The following is a 22,501-nucleotide window of genomic DNA, read 5'->3' as shown; positions in this document are numbered from 1 at the left end:
CAGTTCCTGGTTTTGTGTTGCGACACAGGAAAAGATAAATATACATTCAGACTGTGAGCGAGAATGAATTATTATTTTTTTAAAAAAGCTGTCATGGTTTATACATTTAGAACCCCCAAAACAGATTTTAAAATATTATCCTAGAAATGTACACTTGTATCCATTTGTGTAGGTAGAAAGTGCCTTTAGTATCTTCAAAATATTGTAACATTGCTACAGTCCAATGTGCCCCATCAATGCACCTAAGCAATTATATTCCATTATTCCGAATCATTCATACAGATGAGATTATATACCACACACCTTTCAAGTACAGTTTATTAGATAATATGTAATAGCATGAAAAAGCACAGCAGGGTATTAGAATAGCTTTGCAAAGTGGTGGTGTTGAGTGAATGAAATAGTATTGATTTTTTGTGTGTGTGCACATTTTAAAAGCATATGGAGAAGTATATTGGAAACCTTCCAGTTATTTAAATGTAGATCTTCTTCGGAATCTTGGCAGTTAATGAATTCCACAGGCCTCCAAGCATCATTGCGTCAATGCTTCAGAAGGTAAAAATGTTCGAAAGAACGTTTTGTCCAATGGACATTTGTTCATTCTTGGCCTCCAACTTGAAAGGGAATTGCCATCAATAAAATATATTAGACTAGCCATGCCTCTTACTGGAAGCCCACTTCCTCAGACTGAAGACGGTGTGTTTGCACTGACCTCTTCCCACAGGATTAGCCTGTGCAATATATTAGCGTGACAGAGCACATCATTTTCCAACTAGATTTCAACTTCCTTCTAGATTATCGGGGCCGCTCTGTGTTGAGTCCTCCTCCACCCCACTGTCTAATGTGTAGCACAATATACCTTAGTGCCCTGATTTCCTTAGTCTGCATATTTTCCCACTCCACTGTGCAAAACTGGCCTATGAGGGCAAGGAAACACTTACCACAGTGATATCAAGTCATTATATAACATGCACTGTACAGTGGTACCTCAGGTTAAGTACTTAATTCGTTCCGGAGGTTCGTTCTTAACCTGAAACTGTTCTTAACCTGAAGCACCACTTTAGCTAATAGGGCCTCCTGCTGCTGCCGTGCCGCACCGCCGCTGCACGATTTCTGTTCTTATCCTGAAGCACTATTTCTGGGTTAGTGGAGTGTGTAACCTGAAGCGTATGTGTCAGGGAACTGCCATCAGAGGCACGGGAGAAGGAGAGGGTCTCTGATTCTGCAGGGGAAGGTCCCAGCGCTGGAGGGAGACTCAGCCGGGAAGAAGGGGAAGAGAATGAGTGTAACACCAGGGATCAGGGAGGGCAACGGGACAGGGAGGTGCAGGGGCTCCAGGACTCTTCATTGGAAGTTAGCGAGGAGAGCCCAGGCACCCCACTGCCCACGCCCACCCTGCGCAGGAGACTCCCGCGCAGTGAGAGGCGGCGACAATTGGGCGTCAAACAACTCTTATGTTGGCAACGCTTTAAGAAACGCCCACAGACAGATTCTACGAGTGACTAAGAGCAGCCACGTTAAGATGGGCTGCGCAGTCCGGAGGGTTTAACCAGGCAATCTGATGCTCAAACGGAGCAGGATTACGCACGAGTAACTCCCAACCACTACAGTATGTAACCTGAAGCGTATGTAACCCGAGGTACCACTGTACTGCATTATTGGGGCAGGGGAAAGAAATAACTTAGTCAGAGGCTGCCATTTTTCTACCTGGCGTTGTTCCTCTTTAGTGTTTTAGTGTGCAGTCTTGCCAGGCCAGGCAGGTTCTTCTTAATGTGATTAATTAAAGCACACTTGCACAGTCTGAAGAGTGATTTCTTGCCCCTCTCCTTTTAGAAGTTTCCCTTCCTTTCATTACTTCATGCACACTCTATGTTTTTCTTTTTCTTTCCTCAAGGTAAGCCCACCAAAGGCTTGCCTTTAAAAATCTGGATTTTAGAACTTGCTGCCTTAGGGGCACTTCACATTTTGCTGCCATTCTATTTGCGTGTTCAAGGTTTGTGTTTCTAAGCTGTCCTTTTTCAGTGGCAAGTGTAGCAGCTTTCATTTAAACTTGAATTTCTTGCCCATGTGCATAGCGCAGGAACTGTGGTTTTAAGAAAAATGCCAACCATCCCAAGCCTCTCACACAAAAATCACATGTTTGGCACCACTGAGTTTTCCTGCTATAGACTTTTAAAACAACTTAAAAGACTTACTGTGACAGCTCTCCTCCCCTCACTTAGAGACAACTAGCTACGGTATTGTTGGGATATGTCATATTTTGAGGTGGAGAACCAAAGCAATTTAAACAAACACAGTTATTTTTCTTTTCACTAAGGACTCCTAATAGTCTGATCTAGGGCATAAGAGCAATGTCACAGAATTAAAATTTCAACATAGATATATTTCATGCAAGTCTCACTAAGATTAAGAAGGACTAGAATGTACAGTATGCAAAATGTCTGTAACATTTATGCATATATAAAACGCGTTTTAAGAAATGCACAGTTGTTTTGTCCCTGCCCACTGTTACCTCTGCCTCCTCCTTCCTCTCGCCCTGCCTCCCATCAGAATGTGGCTCCTGAAAGGTTAGCCAGGTTGAATCCGGACCTTAAACTAAAAGTGGTTCTGTGTGCTTGCAGAGGAACACCATGTTTCAAGCAGAAAAGTATCATAACAAATTATTTTTGCCTTTGAGATGTCAGAGTGCTGGTACCCTGCGGCTTCCCAGAATACTTAAACTGTTCTTTTATTGTGTACTGTTTGCTGCCAGTTGCTGTGTCCAGAATTGTTGCGCTGTGCTTTTGTGCAGCAATCTGTGACTCCTATCTGATGTTTTAATGTCTTCATATGCCCTGGGATCATGAATTGTTGAAGGGTGGATCAGAAATTGAAATAACAATTACAGTGGTACCTCGTGTTACAGACCCTTCAGGTTACAGACGCTTCGAGTTACAGGCTCTGCTAACTCAGAAATAGTACCTCTGGTTAAGAACTTGGCTTCAGAATGAGAACAGAAATTGTGCGGCGGCAGGCCCCATTAGCTAAAGTGGTAAGAACAGTTTCAGGTTAAGAACGGACCTCCAGAACAAATTAAGTTCTTAACCCAAGGTACCACTGTAAAGGAATAAATAAGTGTGTCTTTAAAGAAATAAGACATTAGGTGGGGAATTTTGACAGACTTTAGGCTACTGGTTCTTTATGAACATCTTTGGCAAAGAGGCACTACTTGGGATTTTGAGCATTAGGCACCTTCACTTGTTTTTGCCAACCACCCTTAAGCTGACCTTGTTACGCATTGCAGGCACAGCTGTGATGAGCTCGGTTAAAGAGAAAAATGACATTAAACTGGAATTGCAGCGCATGGTTTTTACATGTGAATGTTTAGAAACCAGCAGTGCAATGGTATACAGGTCTACTCAGTCCCATAGACCTGCAAAATCATTCCTTATAATATTGGGATACACCTCAATAGGAATAATGTGTGCTTTGAGCACCGAGGGCTGTGCAAAGCAAGGCTGGGAAACTAACTGCCCTCTGAATGCTGCTGGACTCTACCCATGTTGTGTGGAGGCTGATGAGAGGTGGCAGCCAACAACATCTGGAGGGCCACAGGTTCTCCACCCCGGTGGGAAGTCTTTATGCCTGTATTCAGAAACTCCCCCCCCCCCTTCATATGGTCAGTTTTTGAGTTTCTATAGCCAAACCTGTTTAAAAGAGGTCATTCAGTTGCGAAAGATTTGTGCTAATAATTTGGTATATGGACAAGCTGTTGTGTTCACAAGCTAATCTCTACCACATGTACCTATTTAATAGCTTTCTGCTACTCTTCTTGAGGTAATTAGTCTGTTGAACAAGTCAGGTAATTCAACAGGCATGTTAGCAGAGAAGCTATTAGAAGCTAAAACAAATTGTCCATTATGTAAAAACAAAACAAGAAACCCCAAGAAACCCCTACTTCTTGAAGGAAACAAGATCAAATTAAAAGTTCAAAATAATATAGAATAGTTTTAAACTTGTAACACACAAGTCCTTTAAGAACTAATAACAAGATTTGAGAGAACCAATTAACAAATAGTCAGCATGCTGTACACCAATGGCAAAAGGCAATGGTTTCTATTTTTTGACTTACTAATAAGGGTCATACTAGACATGACCCCATTTTGCTTAATAGTTTTGTAGTTCATTGCCTTGTGCTTATGTTGTTGTATTAAGGATATTACGGGGTTTTTTGTTTTTGTTTTTTAAGAACTGGTATGTCACCAAGGAATCTGTTGGGCAAAGAACAGTTCAATTTTTTTTTAATGTGCATTCTCACAGTTTTTGTTTATATTTTAAACTTTACTGTAGCTTCATGGGGGCTTCAAATTTAATCAGAACAGTAGTTTGCGGGGACTTAAATCTTTCCTCTCAGGCTACTTCTGTGATCAAAATTGCCTTTTTTTTACTGCCTTTTCTCCCTTGGTAGTATGGGGAAGGGGGTCACCAGATCCATGTATCATTTTCCTCACAGGAAGAAGAGCAGTTGGCTGAGGCAATTTTGTTGGGGGAAATGGCCTGAGAGAAAAGAGTTAAGCACCTTGTCCTCCTGCCTCCCCATTCCAATCAACTCCAGAGCCCCTGATGGTTGCAGTAAAGAAAATAGGAGGCACACGGCATGTCTCTAACATCACAGTGAGCTGCACACCATTCAAGAACTTGTAAGAAATACCTACGACTGGTTTTAAGGGCTTTAAGGTTTGTCTATAAGCCTGCAGCAAGAGAAAAAACGAAACTCAGCTCCTGTATAAACTGATTCTCACCACTTCTTGATCATTGCCAAATCACAAGGCTGGAGTGACACAATGGGCAGAATTCCACTGTTGAGAGCTAGACAGGGCTCTCATGGGCTCTTTGGCCTGTCCACTCCTTTTGTGTGAACTGTGCATAGGCCTGGGTCAGGGGTCAGCTGAGCTGACCATCATGAAATGAGAGGCTGCTGTTTGTATGTATGTCTTGCCTGCTGTGTGACAGGCATAAAGCAGTCTGATAGAGATATGAGGCGCAGGCCTGTTGAGTCACACGCCGCACTACTTTTGCAGGATACAGATCCTTCGGTAACTCTGCAGGTGGCGAGATTCCTGAATGCGGTTATCTCACACACAAAAACAACCAAAAAACAACAACAACATCAAAACTAATCGGACAGTTACGATGAGAGTGCGTGTTGGTCCTCGTCTTCAGTTTTCCTTTTTCTGTGATCCGTCCCTTGGAGCTCTTCGGGCCCCAAGCTGTTATTTGGCTCTGCTCATCGACCCACCTTTGCATCGTGGTGTTCACCCTCTGGGGTCGAATATATCGGCCCTTATGCCCCTGTGCTTTTACGTTTGTACATATTTTATGGGCTAATAGCCGTAAATAAATAAATAAAATAAAGATATGAGGATCTTTAATGCTAGATTTGTTATGCTGCATTATTACCTAATTATTAATAAACAGTTAAATTTATTTCCCCCCTCTGTATTATATAGGTATTGGTGGTAATCTAGTGGCAATTCAAGCAAGCAGAATTTCTACATATTTACATTTACATAGTGTTCCTGGAGAATTACCAGAAGAAGCCAAGGGTTGCTATTATCCATGCCGGACATATTGCGGTACAGGTATGTGTTACGCATCTCCCTTTAATGCATAATCCCATAATTAGATGGCTGCCAAATGAAGAAATGCTCGAGATTTAAGAGATAATTAGTCTCAGAAGTTTGTCTAGAATGCATTTATTAGGAATTTCTGGAACCTTTTCAGACCTTAGTATTTGATAGGGATGAAATTACTTGCCCTCAGTGGACCCAACATTCCTAAGGAAGTCAGAATTTCCTCCTCCTCCTCCTTTTCAAATCTGGTCTGGTTAATAATGCCATCACTGAAAGGTTAACCATAACATACATATGTAGTCATTCTTGGTGTTTGAGCAGCAACTCTGAAATTTTCTGACCACATGGAGACTTAAAAGTGTGGTCCTAACCATATCTTCTCAGAAGAAAGTCCTGTTGAATTTATCGGGGCTTATTCCCAGGTAAATGGGGTTAAGATTGTAGCCTTAGACCCATTGAAATTAATGAACATGATCAAGTTAGTTTTAATAGGTTTGTTCTCAGTAAAGCTTGGTTGAATGCCACCCTTAGCAATTTCTAGAAGCATTGTAAGATTCTGATGCTTGCGAGAAGGCAGTTAACTATAGAGGAGTAAGAATTTTAAAATTTTGCTTCCTATATATTTTTTTAATAATTAATTTTTAATAGCTTTCTGGAACTTATAGGAGCTGATTGGTTAAAACCATAGGTAGGCAAACTAAGGCCCAGGGGCCAGATCTGGCCCAATCGCCTTCTAAATCCGGCCTGTGGACAATCTGGGAATCAGCATGTTTTTTACATGAATAGAATGTGTCTCTTTACTTAAAATGCATCTCTGGGCCTGCCTGCTGTTTTTACATGAGTAGAATGTGTGCTTTTATTTAAAATGCATCTTTGGGTTATTTGTGGGGCATAGGATTTCTCTCATTATTTTTCAAAATATAGCCCCCCACAAAGTCTGAGGGACAGTGGACTGGCCCCCTGCTGAAAAAGTTTGCTGGCCCCTGGTTAAAACTAATCCTAATGGTATTACTACATACTGTAACATATTGTTAACATATTGTATGCATATTAGTACTTGTCAAAAACGTGATTTTTCTAAAGCACTAAGCTGACCATGTTATTATTTATTCTTATTTTCAGGAGTAAATAATAAATCAGCCCAGGTTCTTCTACTCTTGGTGATTCCTGGGCATTTAATTTTCTTATATACTATTCATTTAATGAAGAGTGGTCACACATCCTTGACTCCAATCTTCATAGTGGTATATTTGTTCACAGCCCTTTTACAGGTAAGGATAAAAATATCTGAAAATATTATTATTAATGTCCAAAGACTGTTACATTTAAAGTTTGGTTTCAAAACATTTGAGAAAGAACAAGCCAATATCTTTTTTCATGATTAATCCATCTTATGTGTAATAAGTTGCTATGGCGCACATCAACTTTTACATCTTTAGTTTGAAGGATTCTTGAGCTCTTGTTTTCTCCCCACACCTCCAACTGCCTTCCTTCCTTTTGCTTTTTTATGATACTTGCATCTTTTGGTCAAGACAAACATGTTTTTTGTTAGAATTATTTAGCACCTGAACTGCAATTCTTTCTTACTTAGGTTGTATTAGGAATCTGTGTAGCATTATGGCAGGAATCATATTGTATGAAAATATTCCATCAGGTTCTTTTTATTTTTCATTCTTTTTCTGATATTAACAGAGCAGTCTTCTGTCTTTTAAAATGACATCTCTGTTATTATTGTTTTATTAGCTGTACTAGCATTCACAAACCTCATTGCATTGCCAGTCAGGCACTGAAAAACTGTAAGCTGTGCACACAATGGCTCTTTTAACTCTCCATCTTTCACTTTTTATATATGTTGTTTTGTGGCAACTGTGTCAGCCCCTTACACCAGCAGACCTTGGTAGCAATGATGAGGATAGCTTGGCATTTGAGTCCTCTGATTCATTACTCATTTATTAAGATGATATGTATAGTTCAGGGTTAATTTGCACCCCAATCCTAATTTTGTGTGTGTGCCTAAATAACTGCCTGCACAACCGAGTGGTATGTCTGCTGAAACATGCTGAGGTTATATACTAGGCTGCAAGTCTTGCAGTCATCAGAAACATGTCTACTCAGAAGTAAGTTCCATTTAACTGAATTAGATTTTCTCCAAGGTCTGGCAGGGCAATCTCATGCATGTTTACTCAGACCCAAGTCCTGTTTGGTTCAGTTAGGTTCCTTACTAGCAGCTTAGAACACAAACACACACTTAATACAATATCCTCATTATTAGGTTTTTCCCCCTACCTTCTTCTCACATATATAATCTCGTCGATACACACACACCCTTTTTCTTTATCTAGCATGACTGGGAAATCTCACAAGCAATTATAGTCCAAGAGTCCGGAGTGAAATCATTGTACAAACAATTTGGTTGCTTAAACATCTTTTGAAAGTTGTGGCCTCTGGGGAAAAAACCTCACCTCCCAGTCTTAAGCCCCTATAGGGCCAGTCAGAGAGGATCATTTTGAAATTCAACAACAGATATTACTTGGTTTATCCATGTATGTTCTCAGGGAATTATTGGGCTACCATCTCCTAAGCACTTTGGCAATCACTTTTAAGACTAGCAATTTTGACTTTTGTAAGACATGTGACTAACAGGAGTGGTCAGTGAGGAGGGGCAGTGGGCACACCTGGCCTTCCGGCAGCAGAGTCACTGCCCCTTCCCAGGATGGGAGAGGTGGCAGGGAGGTCAGTGCTGGGCAGACGCATGGGCAGAACCAATCTGGTTCTCGCACAGTGCTGACTCTGCTTCCTTGCCTCCCCCTCTCGCTAAGTAGTAATGCTGCTGCTAGGAGGTCAGGTATGTGGCAATACCCTTCCTCACCAATCACTCCTGTTCAGTAAAAAGGTAAAGGGACCCCTGACCATTAGGTCCAGTCGTGGCCAACTCTGGGATTGCGGCGCTCATCTCACTTTATTGGCCAAGGGAGCCGGCGTACAGCTTCTGGGTCATGTGGCCAGCATGACTAAGCCGCTTCTGGCGAACAAGAGTAAGCGCAGGGAAATGCCGATTACCTTCCCACCAGAGAGGTACCTATTTATCTACTTGCACTTGACGTGCTTTTGAACTGCTAGGTTGGCAGGAGCAGGGACTGAGCAACAGGAGCTCACCCCGTCGCGGGGATTCGAACTGCCGACCTTCTGATCAGCAAGTCCTAGGCTCTGTGGTTTAACCCGCAGCACCACCCACGTCCCTACTCCTGTTCAGTACCTTATGAAAATTATTCACATTTTAATTATCAAGCAAATGAGTTGCATGTCAACACCTTCAGCAATAAAGGTTTCCAACATAGCTCCATTAGTACAGCATTATTGTTTGTTTTTTTCATCTTCATATTGAGGCCACAATCTGTATCTTACACCACCTGCATTTTAGCAAGTAAGCTGAAAGCATTCTGTGTTTGAAATTGAAATTAATTTTTCCAGAAAGGCAGAATAAATATATGCCCCAAAGCAACAATCAGTTATGAACTTCCCCCAATGTGAGTTGATTTGATATAGCATTGCTTTGTCCTGTCTAATTCATTATTCATTCAATTGATTTTAGGGCAAACCTCTGCAGTTCTGTATTTGCATTTTCCTTCCGTTGTAATGATTATGGCAGCATTCTGAACCTGTTCTTTGTGTTAGGTTAAAATTACTTCATTAAGGAAAATGTGTGACTTTCTAGACTTGAAAGTAGGCATTAATATGTTCATTTTTCTTTTAAAAAAGTATTTCCTAGTGAATTGACCTAACCTATCAGACACAGTTACAAAATAACAGTAGAATTAATGCAGTCAATAAGTTTCTCTTGTCTCATTCTGATCTTTGTAAGTAACTCTGAAATAGTAAACAAGTTGAAGGCCTATGATATCACACTGGAGGGCAGAAGTGTTAAGAGAAGTCCTTTCCCCAAGCAGCTGTTTTAGAGCTGCCAAACCTACCGCTCTCTATTCTATATATAGTAAAATACTGTTTTGATCAGTGTTTGACCCTGGTTTGCTATCCTACTGGTTGGCACAGGACTGCCCACATTACTATTAAAGGGAACAAGTGGAACCTGCAACCAAATGTTTCCCTACATCCACACTGTCTAACAGAAGTGCTCCTGTTCAGGGTTCCAGCCAGCCAGCCATTCCTCCAGACCACTGTTCACTATTAGGGCTCAGTTAAGGCCAATGCTTTGTTTCTTTGTTTACATTTATAAACTAGCCCACATTCTATAGGATCCCAGGGTGGTGAACACACATAATAAAATCCTTAAATGCTTAATTTAAACACTACTACAATCATTTAAAAAAACATTGAAAATAATTTAGTATCAAAAACATTCACACCACTCAAGTCTTCCCCTAAATCCTTCATGAACAGATGTGTTTTCAGCTGTCACCTAGTGAGGGGGACAGCCCTATCATTGTAGGGAGGAAGTTCCACAATGTGGGGAAACCACAGAGAAGGCCCTGTTTCCCCATTGCCACAAATGAACCCACGTTTGTTGAAGGGACCATGAGATGGGCCTCCACTGGAAATTGAAGGGAGAGGCATTGCATCAAGAAGATGGGTCTTGATCAGCTTAGGGTTTTGTGTGTTAAAGTCCACACCTCGAATGAGGTTTGTTTGCGAATCAGCAGCCCATGCAAGGTTGCACAGGACTTGTGTTACGTGATCTTTTCTTGCCACATCTCTCACAACATGTGCAGCTCCAGGTTCTGAACTGTTCCCAAGGATAGCTCCATGTAGAGCAGATTGCAGTAGTCCAGGCAGGAGGTTAGCAGAATGTGCTCACTCATAGTCCAGGCTATGTCTGACTAGGAAGGTTGTCACCGGCAAACCAACCTAAGCTTAGAAATAGGTGCTTCCTAACCACTGAAACCACCTGAGCCCCAAATGGTGAAACTGGACCTCAGAGTACCCCCAGCCTACACACCTGCTCTTTCAGGGAAGTGTGACTGTCAAGGACAGATCATCTTCCCAGTTCCCAGACAAAAGAACTGCCTTCTTAAAGTACTCATGTGTTATCAGGATTCAGTCTCAATTTTCTGGTCCTTATCTAGCCCATTGAAGCCTCCAGGCATTAGTCTTGTACCTGCCCAAAAGAGTACAGCAAAGAGTACAGTTTACATGCCTACCTCATATAAACAGGCAGGCAGTTCCAAAGTGTAGAAGCTGCCATGCTAAAACATGGATTTCGTAAAACTGTGGAATGAGTACTACATTCCAGGTCTGGGACGCGGGTGGCGCTGTGGTCTAAACCACTGAGCCTCTTGGGCTTGCTGATCAGAAGGATGGCGGGTCGAATCCCCACAACAGAGTGAGCTCCTGTTGCTCTGTCCCAGCTTCTGTCAACCTAGCAGTTGGAAAGCACACCAGTGCAAGTAGATGAATAGGTTCCACTGCGGCGAAAAGGTAAATGGCGTTTCCATGCGCTCTGGCTTCTGTCACAGTGTTCTATTGCACCGGAAGTGGTTTAGTCATGCTGGCCACATGACCTGGAAAGCTGTCTATGGACAAATGCCTGCTCCCTCAGCCTGAAAGTGAGATGAGTACCGCAAACCCATAGTCGCCTTTGACTGGACTTAACCGTCCAGGGGTCCTTTGCCTTTTACCTTTACATTCTAGGTCCTCAGCTTCCTACATATAAAGCAACTTCCAACATTCCTGAACAGAAAAATAAATTTTCTGTCGATTTCAGTGGAACTTATGTGCAACAATTTTTTTTTCCTGGCTAAGAGCCTATTTTAGAAGAATATTAGATACTTGGCACGATATCAAAAAAACAACTGTACCAATTTTAGTAACGGAACACTGCGGCCCCAGGTACAATGCACGATTCCCTCACAAAATGTGTTTGCATCACAAGATGAGTTCAGAGGTACCCTGAAGATTTCTATAATTTAGGTGGCATAAAATATCTATTACTTCATATGGCATATATTCTTGTCATGGTTAAACAATATGTTCTGCTGAAGTCCCTATTTGTTGAATTAACTTGGATCCATCTGCAATGCTGGAGTGGAATACAAACTATTCTCAAAAAATGTTATACGTTCAAGTGATTGATGTATTCTTTATAAAAAGGACAAACTTCTCTGAGACAGCTGTATATATGATTGAACGATACTTTTTTTAGAGAAAATAATAATAAAATACAGCCTGCTTGAACTATATTCAGCTGGGTATAAAGAAAAAGGCTTCATTTTCAGACTTGTCAGCCATCATCAGACTGAAGGCCAGACTGGAGTAAGGAAGCCGTCAGTTTTGTGATTCAGGGTTTGTGACTTTCAAAGGCAGCCTCTGTACTTCGGGTTCCTGCTGAGCCAGTAAAGAGCGCTCTGGAATTTTCACACCTCCGAGGCAAATCTCAGAACACAGTTGTGTTAAGGGCTCTGGGAATAAACAAGTAATGGGAAACTCTAGACATTATTGCCCAATAAATTTGGCAGGGTAAAATAAAATTGATTGTATCCACTAAGAATCAAAATTGTTGTTGCCCTGCAAAACAGCACGTTTTGAATATTCCTTCTCTTGTATGTCAGAGAATTCATTAGATTAGTTGCCAGCCCTTCTCTGTTAAAAACAACACTCTGTTTAGACCCCTGGCAGTTAAATATCATTTGGGAACATTTATCCCTTAAATTGGCTTAAAGCAAAATTTGAAAAGCAGATGGTGATACATTTTGAGAAGAAAAATTAACAAAAGCATAATAAGAGCACATTTGTGTTGACCCGTTGTTGCTTCAGCTATATAAAGACAGCCTATTATCTCTATGTTTATTGCCCTAATGAGACTGTTCTAGTATCCTGACAAGTGAGGGCCACACTTACTTTTCCTCCACTCTTTCCAGGCACCATCTGCACATTAAAGCTCAGTGTCCAAGCAGCCTATTTTTTGCTCCAGAGTTTTCCCTGTGAAAACCCACTTTTTGAAGCTCGATTGGCGCAAACGACAGTCTGCAGAAAACCTGAATTGACATTTGCTCAGATTGAGCACCGAAGAGCAGGTTTTTGTGGGGGAAATGCTTGGACACAGAGCTTTTAAGCATGGACCTGTGCATGGAAAGAGCAGGGCAAAAGATAAGTGTGGATAAGCTCTAATTCTTCATGTCCTGAATATTTTTCTGCAAGTCAGCTGAGCTAGGATATTTGGCAAACCTTGCCTAGGATTCCTAGTTAGGGAGAAGAGGACTTAGCCATGAGTCCCAGTTTGGACCACATGGCAACCCGAACTCTGCATGGTCCGACTGCCTGTGTCGTGAGAACCAGTTTTACCATTTGCAAAGCCGATTTAATGTGTAGAAATCCACTGTTTAAACTCACTTTCTGAGGACTAACTGTATGTTAATGAACTACTATCTGACTCAATCTTAAGACTGAGCTGTAGTTTAAATCTAATTCCAGTTCTGGACTACATTAGTTACTCAACAACCCAGATTTGGTTCTTGTTCATGTTTTTAGAATAGAGATGTACAGATCGGATATATTTTTGATGAAAAGTGAAATAATGGGAAAACCTAGATAAACGGATCATCGGTCCAGAGTGTTACTCAGTGTGAAGGACGAGTGAACCACATTAGACCACAGCATCACTAGTTTTAGAGGCGGTGGAGATGTTACGTGAGATAACAAACTGATATTCATAACAGGAATAGAAAAGCACGGAACATAAGGGAGACCAGAACTGGGCAGAGTTCCAGTGGGTTTCTGCTAGTAATTGTGCCAGTTCTCTTTTCCCACCAGGGAATGGAATTGTGTGTGACTGCAGTCAAAACAAAAAATTTAGAACTGCATATTAATATTGGTACCAAATTGGTGCATATATTATAAATGGAAGCTTAAGGCAAGGCAGAAGTGTGAGTTGTATACACACAGACTCACTTCATTGGGTTTTGGGGTTGGAAATTATAAGGAAGTATATTTGTGCTGTCTCCTTACATATTGTGCTAAACCATAGTGTAGTGTGTGTGAACAAGCCACAGCAAACCTCAGGCTCCCATACGCCACCTCCCCTCCCCTCATGTTGCTGAAAGGAGTTCAAAACTTTGCTTCTACTTCTAATTCATCACTGTTTGCTGCGTTGCCTGGACCCAGAACTGTGGTTAACATTAACTATGGTTAACTTAAACCAGACAGCTTCAGAAACCATGCTTTGATGTTGCCTTGTTTTAAACTAGGCAATATTAATATTATTATTTGTTAGTCTGGACAGTGCAACAAAGCACTGTTAATCAGAAGTGGAAGCCATGCAAGGGAAGGGGAGAGGAAGGGGCACTGCTCATTGTGGTTTGTATTATGCTAAACCATGGTTTAGCATAATGTTCAAATGTGGCCTATTAGGCTTTTGGTTCTTTACAACAATAGGAAGGCAGAAAAACCTACATTTTGTTGTAATATAAATATTTGCTTTCCTTCAAGTTTGCTTTTCTTTTCTACCCAAGGACAAGCAACATTTCAATCACCTTGCCTCCAGTATTTCTCTTTTCATACCCCACATAGCTGTTTCTCAAATGTCCTGAGCAATCAGGAATATATTTGAAAATGTGAAACTTCAGTTTCGAAAGCATTTTAGATAAACGACACAATGGTATGTGCTTTAGTTAGCTTAGACTCCTCTTTATTAGAATTTCTAATAATTATCCCCCCCCCTCAAGTAATGCAATCTCTGCCCAAATGCCACTGCATGTTCCCACTTGTCACATCTGTTTCCAGACTCTTTCCCGCCCACTCTGGTCCTCCACAACCTGCACAACTTCGGTCTTGGCAGAGGGGGACAGATTTGCCTTTGATCGCCTTGCTAATGTTGTGGTGCTGGCCAACTGAAATAAGAGACCCAAATTATAACAATTCCCCATGTAACGTCACCTTCCATGGTACTGGTCACGTTTATGTCTTGGAGCCCAGAGATGGACAGGGATGGGGATGTGAAAAGCTGGCTTCACTGTCCCTAGTCTCGCTTTCTGCCTGCTTTGGTAAAAGAGGAGCTGCCTCAAAGAATCTGACAGTCTCTTCCAAAGAAAACATGTGCTTTCAAATATATTTGTTTGGTTTGCAGAGAGGAGCACACCTAGCACATGCATAATTAGCTGAGGCTACAGAGCCGCCTTTTCAGCAGGGAGGTGTATCTGAATAACTTATACATATTTCATAATGGAAAAAGGGACAGAAAATTGCTAATTTGAAAACCATATGGTTACATCTTAAAAATTCTTTTGTAGTACAAATCAAAGGTAGGGATTCTCTTAGAAGTATTAAATTATTTCAGTGTGCCTAATATTGTAACATCTAATTTTCCATTTTAGCTATTTAAATAATATTTAAGAAAACGCATGCTTTCAAAATGGTATTTGAAACATTGAGTCTGTATACCAGAAATCACAGTGGACGTGCCCGCTTTTTAAATTGTTTTGGACTCAGGAAATCTTTTGTGTGTTTTGATACAGGAACAGCTTGGGTTATAACTCTTTATTTCCTGAAGGTCCAAATTGATTTAAATCGTAATCTTGTCTATTTTTTAGCCTACAGGCAATCTTTGCAAAATACATAAAGAACCATGAGCTCAACCTTTCTATTCAAATAAGTTAGTAGAAATAGTGGATTTCAGATGCTGCCATAGATATCATGTCAATGTGATTTATATATTTTTTCATTTTGCCATAGGTGTTTACATTGCTATGGATTGCTGACTGGATGGTTCACCACTTCTGGAAAAAAGGGAAAGATCCGGACAGTTTTTCTATCCCTTACCTTACTGCACTTGGTGATCTTCTTGGAACTGCCTTACTTGCCATGAGTTTTCACTTTCTGTGGCTCATTGGTGATAGAGATGGAGATGTAGGAGACTAATAATGCAGACAAGCACACAGCTGATCCCATTAGATGAAGATGACAAACAGGAGACAACCACTTGGCTTACCATTTCATCTGAAGAGGACTTCAAAACAGTGGTTGAATTCGGATATTATGGTAACTTAAAGGTGGCACTGATATCAAATCGCCTTAATTTTAAAAAGGGGGGGAGAATACGTGGAAGTGTGAAAATAGGCTTTAAATATTTTTTACACTGCAGGGGAGTGTGGCTGTTTCTTGCTGACCACAGAAAGAGAAAGGCCAGCCAGTATTGTACCAAGAAACAAAGTCCGGAAACGTAGTTTATGGGCAATTAGTAGCAGAAAGATGTGACTTAACCACTGATGTGTCTCTTCATCACAAATTTACTTTTCAGTGAACAGCCTGACTGCATTTCAACTTATAATGGGTTCACAGTTATAGTTAAATCTTCTGGAATCAGACACCATTTGCTAAATAAGTAAAACAGATGATTTGTGCATGTAATAAAGAAAAGTTCGAGCAAGACATTCTACAGGGTATTCGACACTCCTTTTTAGTCGCAGGTGAGACAGAATAAAGCAGCTTCTATTCCAAAAACTTGATTAATCAGCTGAAAGTGGGAAAGAAGTTTCTAACAGAGATAACTCAGTACTATCATGCATGGACGTTAATGTTGTATTAATGATTGTATTTTAAAAGGTTCAATGGCACAGTTTTAAAATATTCAGTTTTGTCTTTTGCGGTTTATTGTAAAGTATTGGAAATTAAGAAGAAAAAAGTGGGGCTTTTGATATGTAATTATGGGGGAACGGCAATATGGATCCTGAAGAGAGAGAATTGGTGAAAGGGTGTGTTTTTTTAATTTAAGAAATAGTCGAAGAGAAAGAAACCGTGGACATATTCAGCCAAGTAGTTCTGCCACACAATTCCATCCAGCAAGTGGCAGCTGGAATTTTAGTCTGCAGTCCTGTATGCTCTTACTTTTGGAGGCAAGCCCCACTGGACTTGCTTCTGAGTAAAAATGTGTGAGATTGCTCAGGGCTTTTTTCCAAATTATCACTGGAAAGAGCAATCCTATGGAGGCGGGGGAGGGAAAATCTCTGGCAGATCTATTCTTTAAGAAGTTTCTAGCCTTTAAGAAGATCTAGTCTTTAAGAATCTCTGGCAGATATGGTCTCTGAAATTTCTGCTGGGTTTATACAGTGGTACCTCGCAAGACGAGTGCCTCGCAAGATGACAAACGCGCAAGACGAAAGAGTTTTCCGTTTTTTGAGTCGTTCCGCAAGAAGAATTTCCCTATGGGCTTGCTTCGCAAGACAAAACGTCTTGTGAGTTCTTGCGAGTTTGTTTCCTTTTTCTTAAAGCCACTAAGCCGTTAATAGCCACTAAGCCGTTAATAGCCGCTAAGCCGCTAATAGCCGTGCTTCGCAAGACGAAAAAACCGCAAGACGAAGAGACTCGCGGAACGGATTAATTTCGTCTTGCGAGGCACCACTGTACCAGCAAGGACAGGAGGTCAGAGAGAAAATAAACCAGTTCCAGAGCTGGTGTATTTTCACTCCATTGTTTGCAGGGTGAGTAATGTCAGGGGATGGAAGGAATTTGGATCCCAGAGATCCCAGATCCATCCCTAACATGTCCCATCCCTCCCTGCCCCTATCAGAGCACCAGCTGTGGAGGTTTCTACATCTGCAATGAGGAAGCCTCTCAGGATGCTCCTCCTCTGCTCAGGTCTGCAATGTCCTATAGTTCCCAGAATAACCTCGCAGGAATCATAGGATCGTAGCCTTACTGCAAAAATGATTGGGGTTGCTACTCTAACATTCTGGAGGATTCAGGCATCTTTCAAATCAGGATAGTGCTATTCTAAAGAAATAGACTTCCCCAGCACTCAAACTGGGGGAATTTCATAACTGATAATGAAATGAACCAGAATAGTTTGGTCTGAGAAAATGTCATTGCTCACGCCCGGTATGTCAGTTGTGTGATGCAATTAGTGCTTTGTAGAATGTGATTATGTGAGTATCACAGGTACCTGTTGACTAGTGCCTGTGGCACACTGATAAAGAAATGAATAGCTCCCATCGTGTCTGCACCATTTCAGGTTTTGTGTTTCAAAATATCTGTAAAAAAACCACCACATTTTCCCATTGTAGTACGGGAACTTTCAGGCAGGTTGCACTCCTGAAATTCATTTGTGTAATGCACCTCTGCAGCATTATATGTTATATCCCCAACTTTACAGGCCTTATCGCTATTTATGTAATTGGATTGTGAGGGTTTGTGGGAAGATTACCCGGTTTATGGTTGGCTTTGTGTGCTGCCTTGGGTGTTCTATAAACGAAGCAAATAACTTTTTAAACCATGGCAATGCAACCGCTCCCCCCTCCACAAACCACAAATGTGGCCACACAAGTTTAATTGTAATGAATGGGCATTTTGCACTTCCCATTAGTATCAATGGAATCTGCACAAGGTGGATCCCTTTTCAGATATCCAAGTTACATCCAGTTGATTTATTTCAAATGTGGGTATGCAAATTAGGCAGTGAAAGTTATGTACGAGACCCCAGTTTTCACATGCTGACTTTTATTGATATAGCCAAAAAAAAGTTCATAGGCCTAGTTGCTCGCTGAGTACCCTCATCTTCAAAGAAGTTCAAGATGCTGGCAGCTGTTTGGCTTTCTAATTGAAACCTTACATGAATAACTTTCCCCACACATTAAAAGCATTAAAAGCTTTTGCATAATTATAACCGGACTGCTTTGCTGCTGGAATTGCAAGGCTAGCACATAAAATAATATTTCAGAATAGTGAAGGAAAATTGGGCTGTCCTCTAGGTTCCCTTGTTCCCCTTAGTCTGTATTAGCATTAATCAGAATGGTACATTGTCTGTAGTAGTGTAGATAGCACTCCTATTCATTTTGTTTTAAAAAGCAGTTGGAGATAACTCAGAATCCTTTTATTTGGGGATATAGATCTAGAAGCAATTAAGCTTAATTCTGGTTGAGCTACCTTTATGTGGAATTATGGTCTGATGAAAAATATTTTAATGTTTGAAGAGGCTATGGAATTTTAAAGTTTTTGGAACCAAACCCACATAGCTTCTGAGAAAAATACAAATAAAATTTCTTCTGTTTTTAATATATCACTATCCATTTAGTTTATGTGTGCTACTTTAATTTGTTTGGGGCTCAAGATTTGTGTATGCCGGTGCCTAAGATGTACTCAATATACCAGACCAGAATAACATTCTGTCATACTACTTAACCTGAAATATAAGGAAAGGTAAGCAGTAATTGCCATGGGACATGTGTGTGGCAGCACCAGCAACCTCTAAACCAGGCATATCCAAAGTCCGTTTCAGGGGCCTAATCCGGCCCGCTGGTCGGTTTAATCCGGCCCCTGTGGCAGTTTATTTCCTGAGGTAAAATCCTAAAAATACCTCAACAACATCAATCCTAAAGAAAAGCTCAACAAGTTTGGGGTAAAATCATAAAAAGCTCAAAAACTTCAATCCTAAAAAGAGGTTAACAACTTTGGTCGACCCTCACAGCCCTTCACTTCATCAAATCCGGCCCTCTTTGGAAAAAGTTTGGCCACCACAGCAAACCAACTGCCATTAAATGTACCACAGGCATTATGTGTGAGGTGGGTTTTCAGGTAGAACATTAATGCAAAGAATACCTTTTAAAAGACTCATGCAAGGACTTGATTTGGCCATTTGTACTTACTGTAAAGTTCCCTTTATATTAGAGCCCTACAGTTCTCTAATAATTATTTTACAGCTTGCTGGTGCCCTGCAGAAGAAGGATAAGATGCATAGGTTGGGACTTCTTTTCTGCCACTAACCTCTTCCACAAACGCACAAGCTTGGCTTAGTTAGTGTGACAACTGATAGGTTCATTCTTGTTCCCAGTTATGACCACATATCCAAAGGAGCAGGACAGGAATGGGGATGTGTGCAGCGGTGGTCTGAAGGTCCCTGAATGTCTTGAGGAAAGCAGTAGAAGCAGTGTGTTTCATCTGCAATTGCTGTTAGCTAGAGATATTAGGTCTTTCATTTGGTATTGAATGCTGGGTGTGGCTGACGCTTAATACTAAAAGTGCCCAGAATAGCGTATAACATAAGCACACGAGGTCAGAGAGACCACTGATAAATGAACCATACCCAGCAATCTCCCTAAGACATTCAAGGTTATTTTATTCATCCTTTTGATGTTGATGAATTTAATTTCGATTCTAGGTCTAGTTGTGAACTACTTGGTTGCCTAGATTATGCCAATATTATAATATATCCATAACATATCTTCGTGGTTACACCATAACTTTGCTTTATGTTGGCCTACAAACATGTGGTTTGTAAAGACCTGTTGGTTCATTTCCTGGGAAATGGTGGCCTTTGGATGGATAAAGATGGTCATGGCAACCAATGGAGTGCCTCCCTTTGATATATCATGAGCGCCTGGTTTATCAAAGAATTGGGGTGTTTGAGTAAATAAGAATTAATTGCCACAACAACTGGGGCACTCTTCAAGTTGGCAAAACACCGTTAAGACATGCAACAGAATAGCACAAAGAATAGATCAGGTTTTCTTCTTTGGTATTGAAATTGTACTTTAAACATTTACATGTCTTAATAAATATTTAGAAGCATTTTCACCTAAGAGCTTATGACATTACATTAATGTTTAATAGATTACAACTCTACAATTGCAGCACACTTTGCCACAATTAATATGCACCTCTGGGAAATGTTACACCTCCTGAAATTGAAATGGAGCTCACCGTGAAGTAATTCTCAGGCATGATGTGATAAGGTTGACAGCATGCTTGCAACACATCACTTTTAAACCACAGTTAGCTTGTGGGACACTAAAGTAAACGGTGATCTACTCATTGGCCTTGTCTGTACCCCCACTTTAAACCATAGGCAGTCTCAACCATGGTTTACAGGCGAATGTGCAGTGTGTTGGTTCACATAGAGAAAATTGTGGCTGCTTTGATCCTTCCCTGCTCCTGCTGAGTTACCTGGAGTTAAACCATAGTTAGGCATTATATCTGAACCCAGGCTTGAGGTTGTCTGTCTCCAAACAAACCGTGAGCTGCAACCAAGGTTTGCTCTTAGTTTACAGTTTGTGGTTCGTTTGGAGGCCACAAACAGTGAGCCTGGGTTTTGACATAGTGTTAAGCTAAATTGTGGCTTACCAGTATTTCTGGTAGTACAGCAGGAGCAGGGAAGAAGCAAAGCGGGTAGAGTTTTCTCCCTGTGCACAAGAAAACTCTACTGTGAAAAGTTAGCAAATTGGACTGCTGGAGAGATCAGTGAAACAGTCCTGCCAATCCAATGACTCGCCCTGATAGACAGCTAGAAATAGCAGGATTCAAATGGTGTCCATTTCAACACACTTCATTGTTCAAGGACATAAGCTTAAAATCTCCAGGATCTACATTGATTCGAGAATATCTGCAGATGTATTTTTGGTCGTTATGTGACTTGTGGTGGGAGCTGACACATCTATGGAAAAATAACTCCCAGATCCAATTTCCTGAAACACTACTCTCCAAGCGAAATATATGCATTTATGCAAAGAGCATAATTGCAAACATTTTCACGAGCCTCCTTCTCTACAGCCCCATGAGCACTCCCCCATAGGTTGTCCAAGACGGTAGAGTTGTGGTTTGTTTTTGATCTTCCGAAGTTCCCTTATCTTACCTAAGCACATTGATGCTAACAACTTGGAAGGTAATTGCTCAGTGCTTCTCTCACATGCCGGGCCCATTCCTGTTGCCTGGCAACGAGAGCAACAGCAAGGGAGAAAAAGGGGAAGACAATAGGGAACTGCTACGCAGGCAGGAGCAGCTTAGGTCTGGATTTGAGGGGCAGAGGGAGGGCAGGTGGAAATGTTTGGGAACCCGTCTCACTTGGAGAACAGAAGAGCAGAGGGTCACTTCTTAGCAGTTTTCAAGTGCTACCATGGGGGGGGGGGGGAGAGTGGTTAATCGAAGTAGCAGATCAAAATAGCAGCAAAGAAGATCCAAGGGGGAGCTGGGTAGCAAGAACGACACTTAGAATTCTGAGGGGAAATCCATTTCGGTCTTACTGCAGAGCACTTGGCTGTGTTTTCAGCTTTTCTTCAAATGCAGCTCTCTGTTTGCAGTAGGGCTGTCAATGGGGGTGAGGATGGGGAGGCGTCATGGCAAAAGGAGTGCTGCTGCTGCATGTGGATCAGTGCCTGTGTGAGCAGGTGGAGAGAGGCAGTGAGATCAAGTCCTAATTGCTAAAATGGGCCATGGAGTAAGTTGTGCAGGGCAATTTCAAAGAGCAGGGGAAAGCTAAACTGCTACCTGCTGGATCAGTCATAGTCTGATTTTATACATGCAAATTTATTCTTCTCTACGGAAAGCATCTATGCAGCTTGTTCTTAACAAAGCAGGGCAGAAATAGCAAGTAAAAGATCTATATAGGAGTGTGGATTTATTTATATGCCCCAAATGTTATGTGCATGTAAGCCTACATCTAGGGATGATATTTGAGCTTTCCAATTTTAGGATTCTATAATCCTAAAAGTTCATAGGTGAGGCAATGTAATGCCAGGTTTGCTATTTCTGTTATTGCATCCTATTTCTAAACTATTTTATGTCCCCCTATCTAAATTGCATTTCCTTCTCTGAAGCTATTAGACTTTTGGGGGCAGCGGGGGGAGGAAATATCTGATCAGCAAAGTTCTTGTCATTTCATTTCTCCATACTGCAAAGCTACATTTTAAAAATCATTTTCTGCAATACAAATTGCACATAAAAGCTTATTGCATTCACTCTAATAACATTTTTATACCAAAGTAATAATGTACATTTAATACAAGATGGCCAATCCATTATGCGGCGCCGTTTGAAGACAAATGTAGCAATAACTCGGGCATGGCAGGAACATTTACAAATTACCATTTTCACTCATGAAGATAAATATGAACAGAGCAGTGCTATCATTCAGACTCCTGGAATGTCTTTCTCTTCCCTGCATAAACTCAGATGTG

The 22,501-nt window shown here is 41.1% G+C and overlaps 1 protein-coding gene across 3 annotated transcripts in view; it reads left to right on the top strand.

Moving 5' to 3' along the window:
• SLC41A2 (solute carrier family 41 member 2) overlaps nt 1–18,618 on the top strand; it is a 40,390-nt gene extending 21,772 nt beyond the window's left edge. Inside the window, exons 9-12 of one of the 3 annotated variants that reach the window (XR_014516349.1) lie at nt 5,490–5,621; nt 6,735–6,883; nt 15,294–16,637; nt 16,953–18,618. Coding sequence is in view for 1 of the 3 variants with exons in the window: in XM_083462179.1 (XP_083318305.1) it covers nt 5,490–5,621; nt 6,735–6,883; nt 15,294–15,479 (467 nt within the window). In the remaining 2 variants the exon portion in view is untranslated. Of the gene's footprint in view, nt 1–5,489; nt 5,622–6,734; nt 8,593–10,949; nt 11,730–15,293 lie in introns of those variants that run through there. The other 2 variants (XR_014516350.1, XM_083462179.1) reach the window with 2 other exon arrangements.
• Nucleotides 18,619–22,501: the final 3,883 nt, after the last annotated feature.

Source organism: Podarcis liolepis (genome assembly GCF_965112155.1).
Source record: "Podarcis liolepis genome assembly, chromosome: 10".
NCBI classification, from domain to species: domain Eukaryota; kingdom Metazoa; phylum Chordata; class Lepidosauria; order Squamata; family Lacertidae; genus Podarcis; species Podarcis liolepis.
This window is presented reverse-complemented; position numbering and strand designations above follow the sequence as displayed.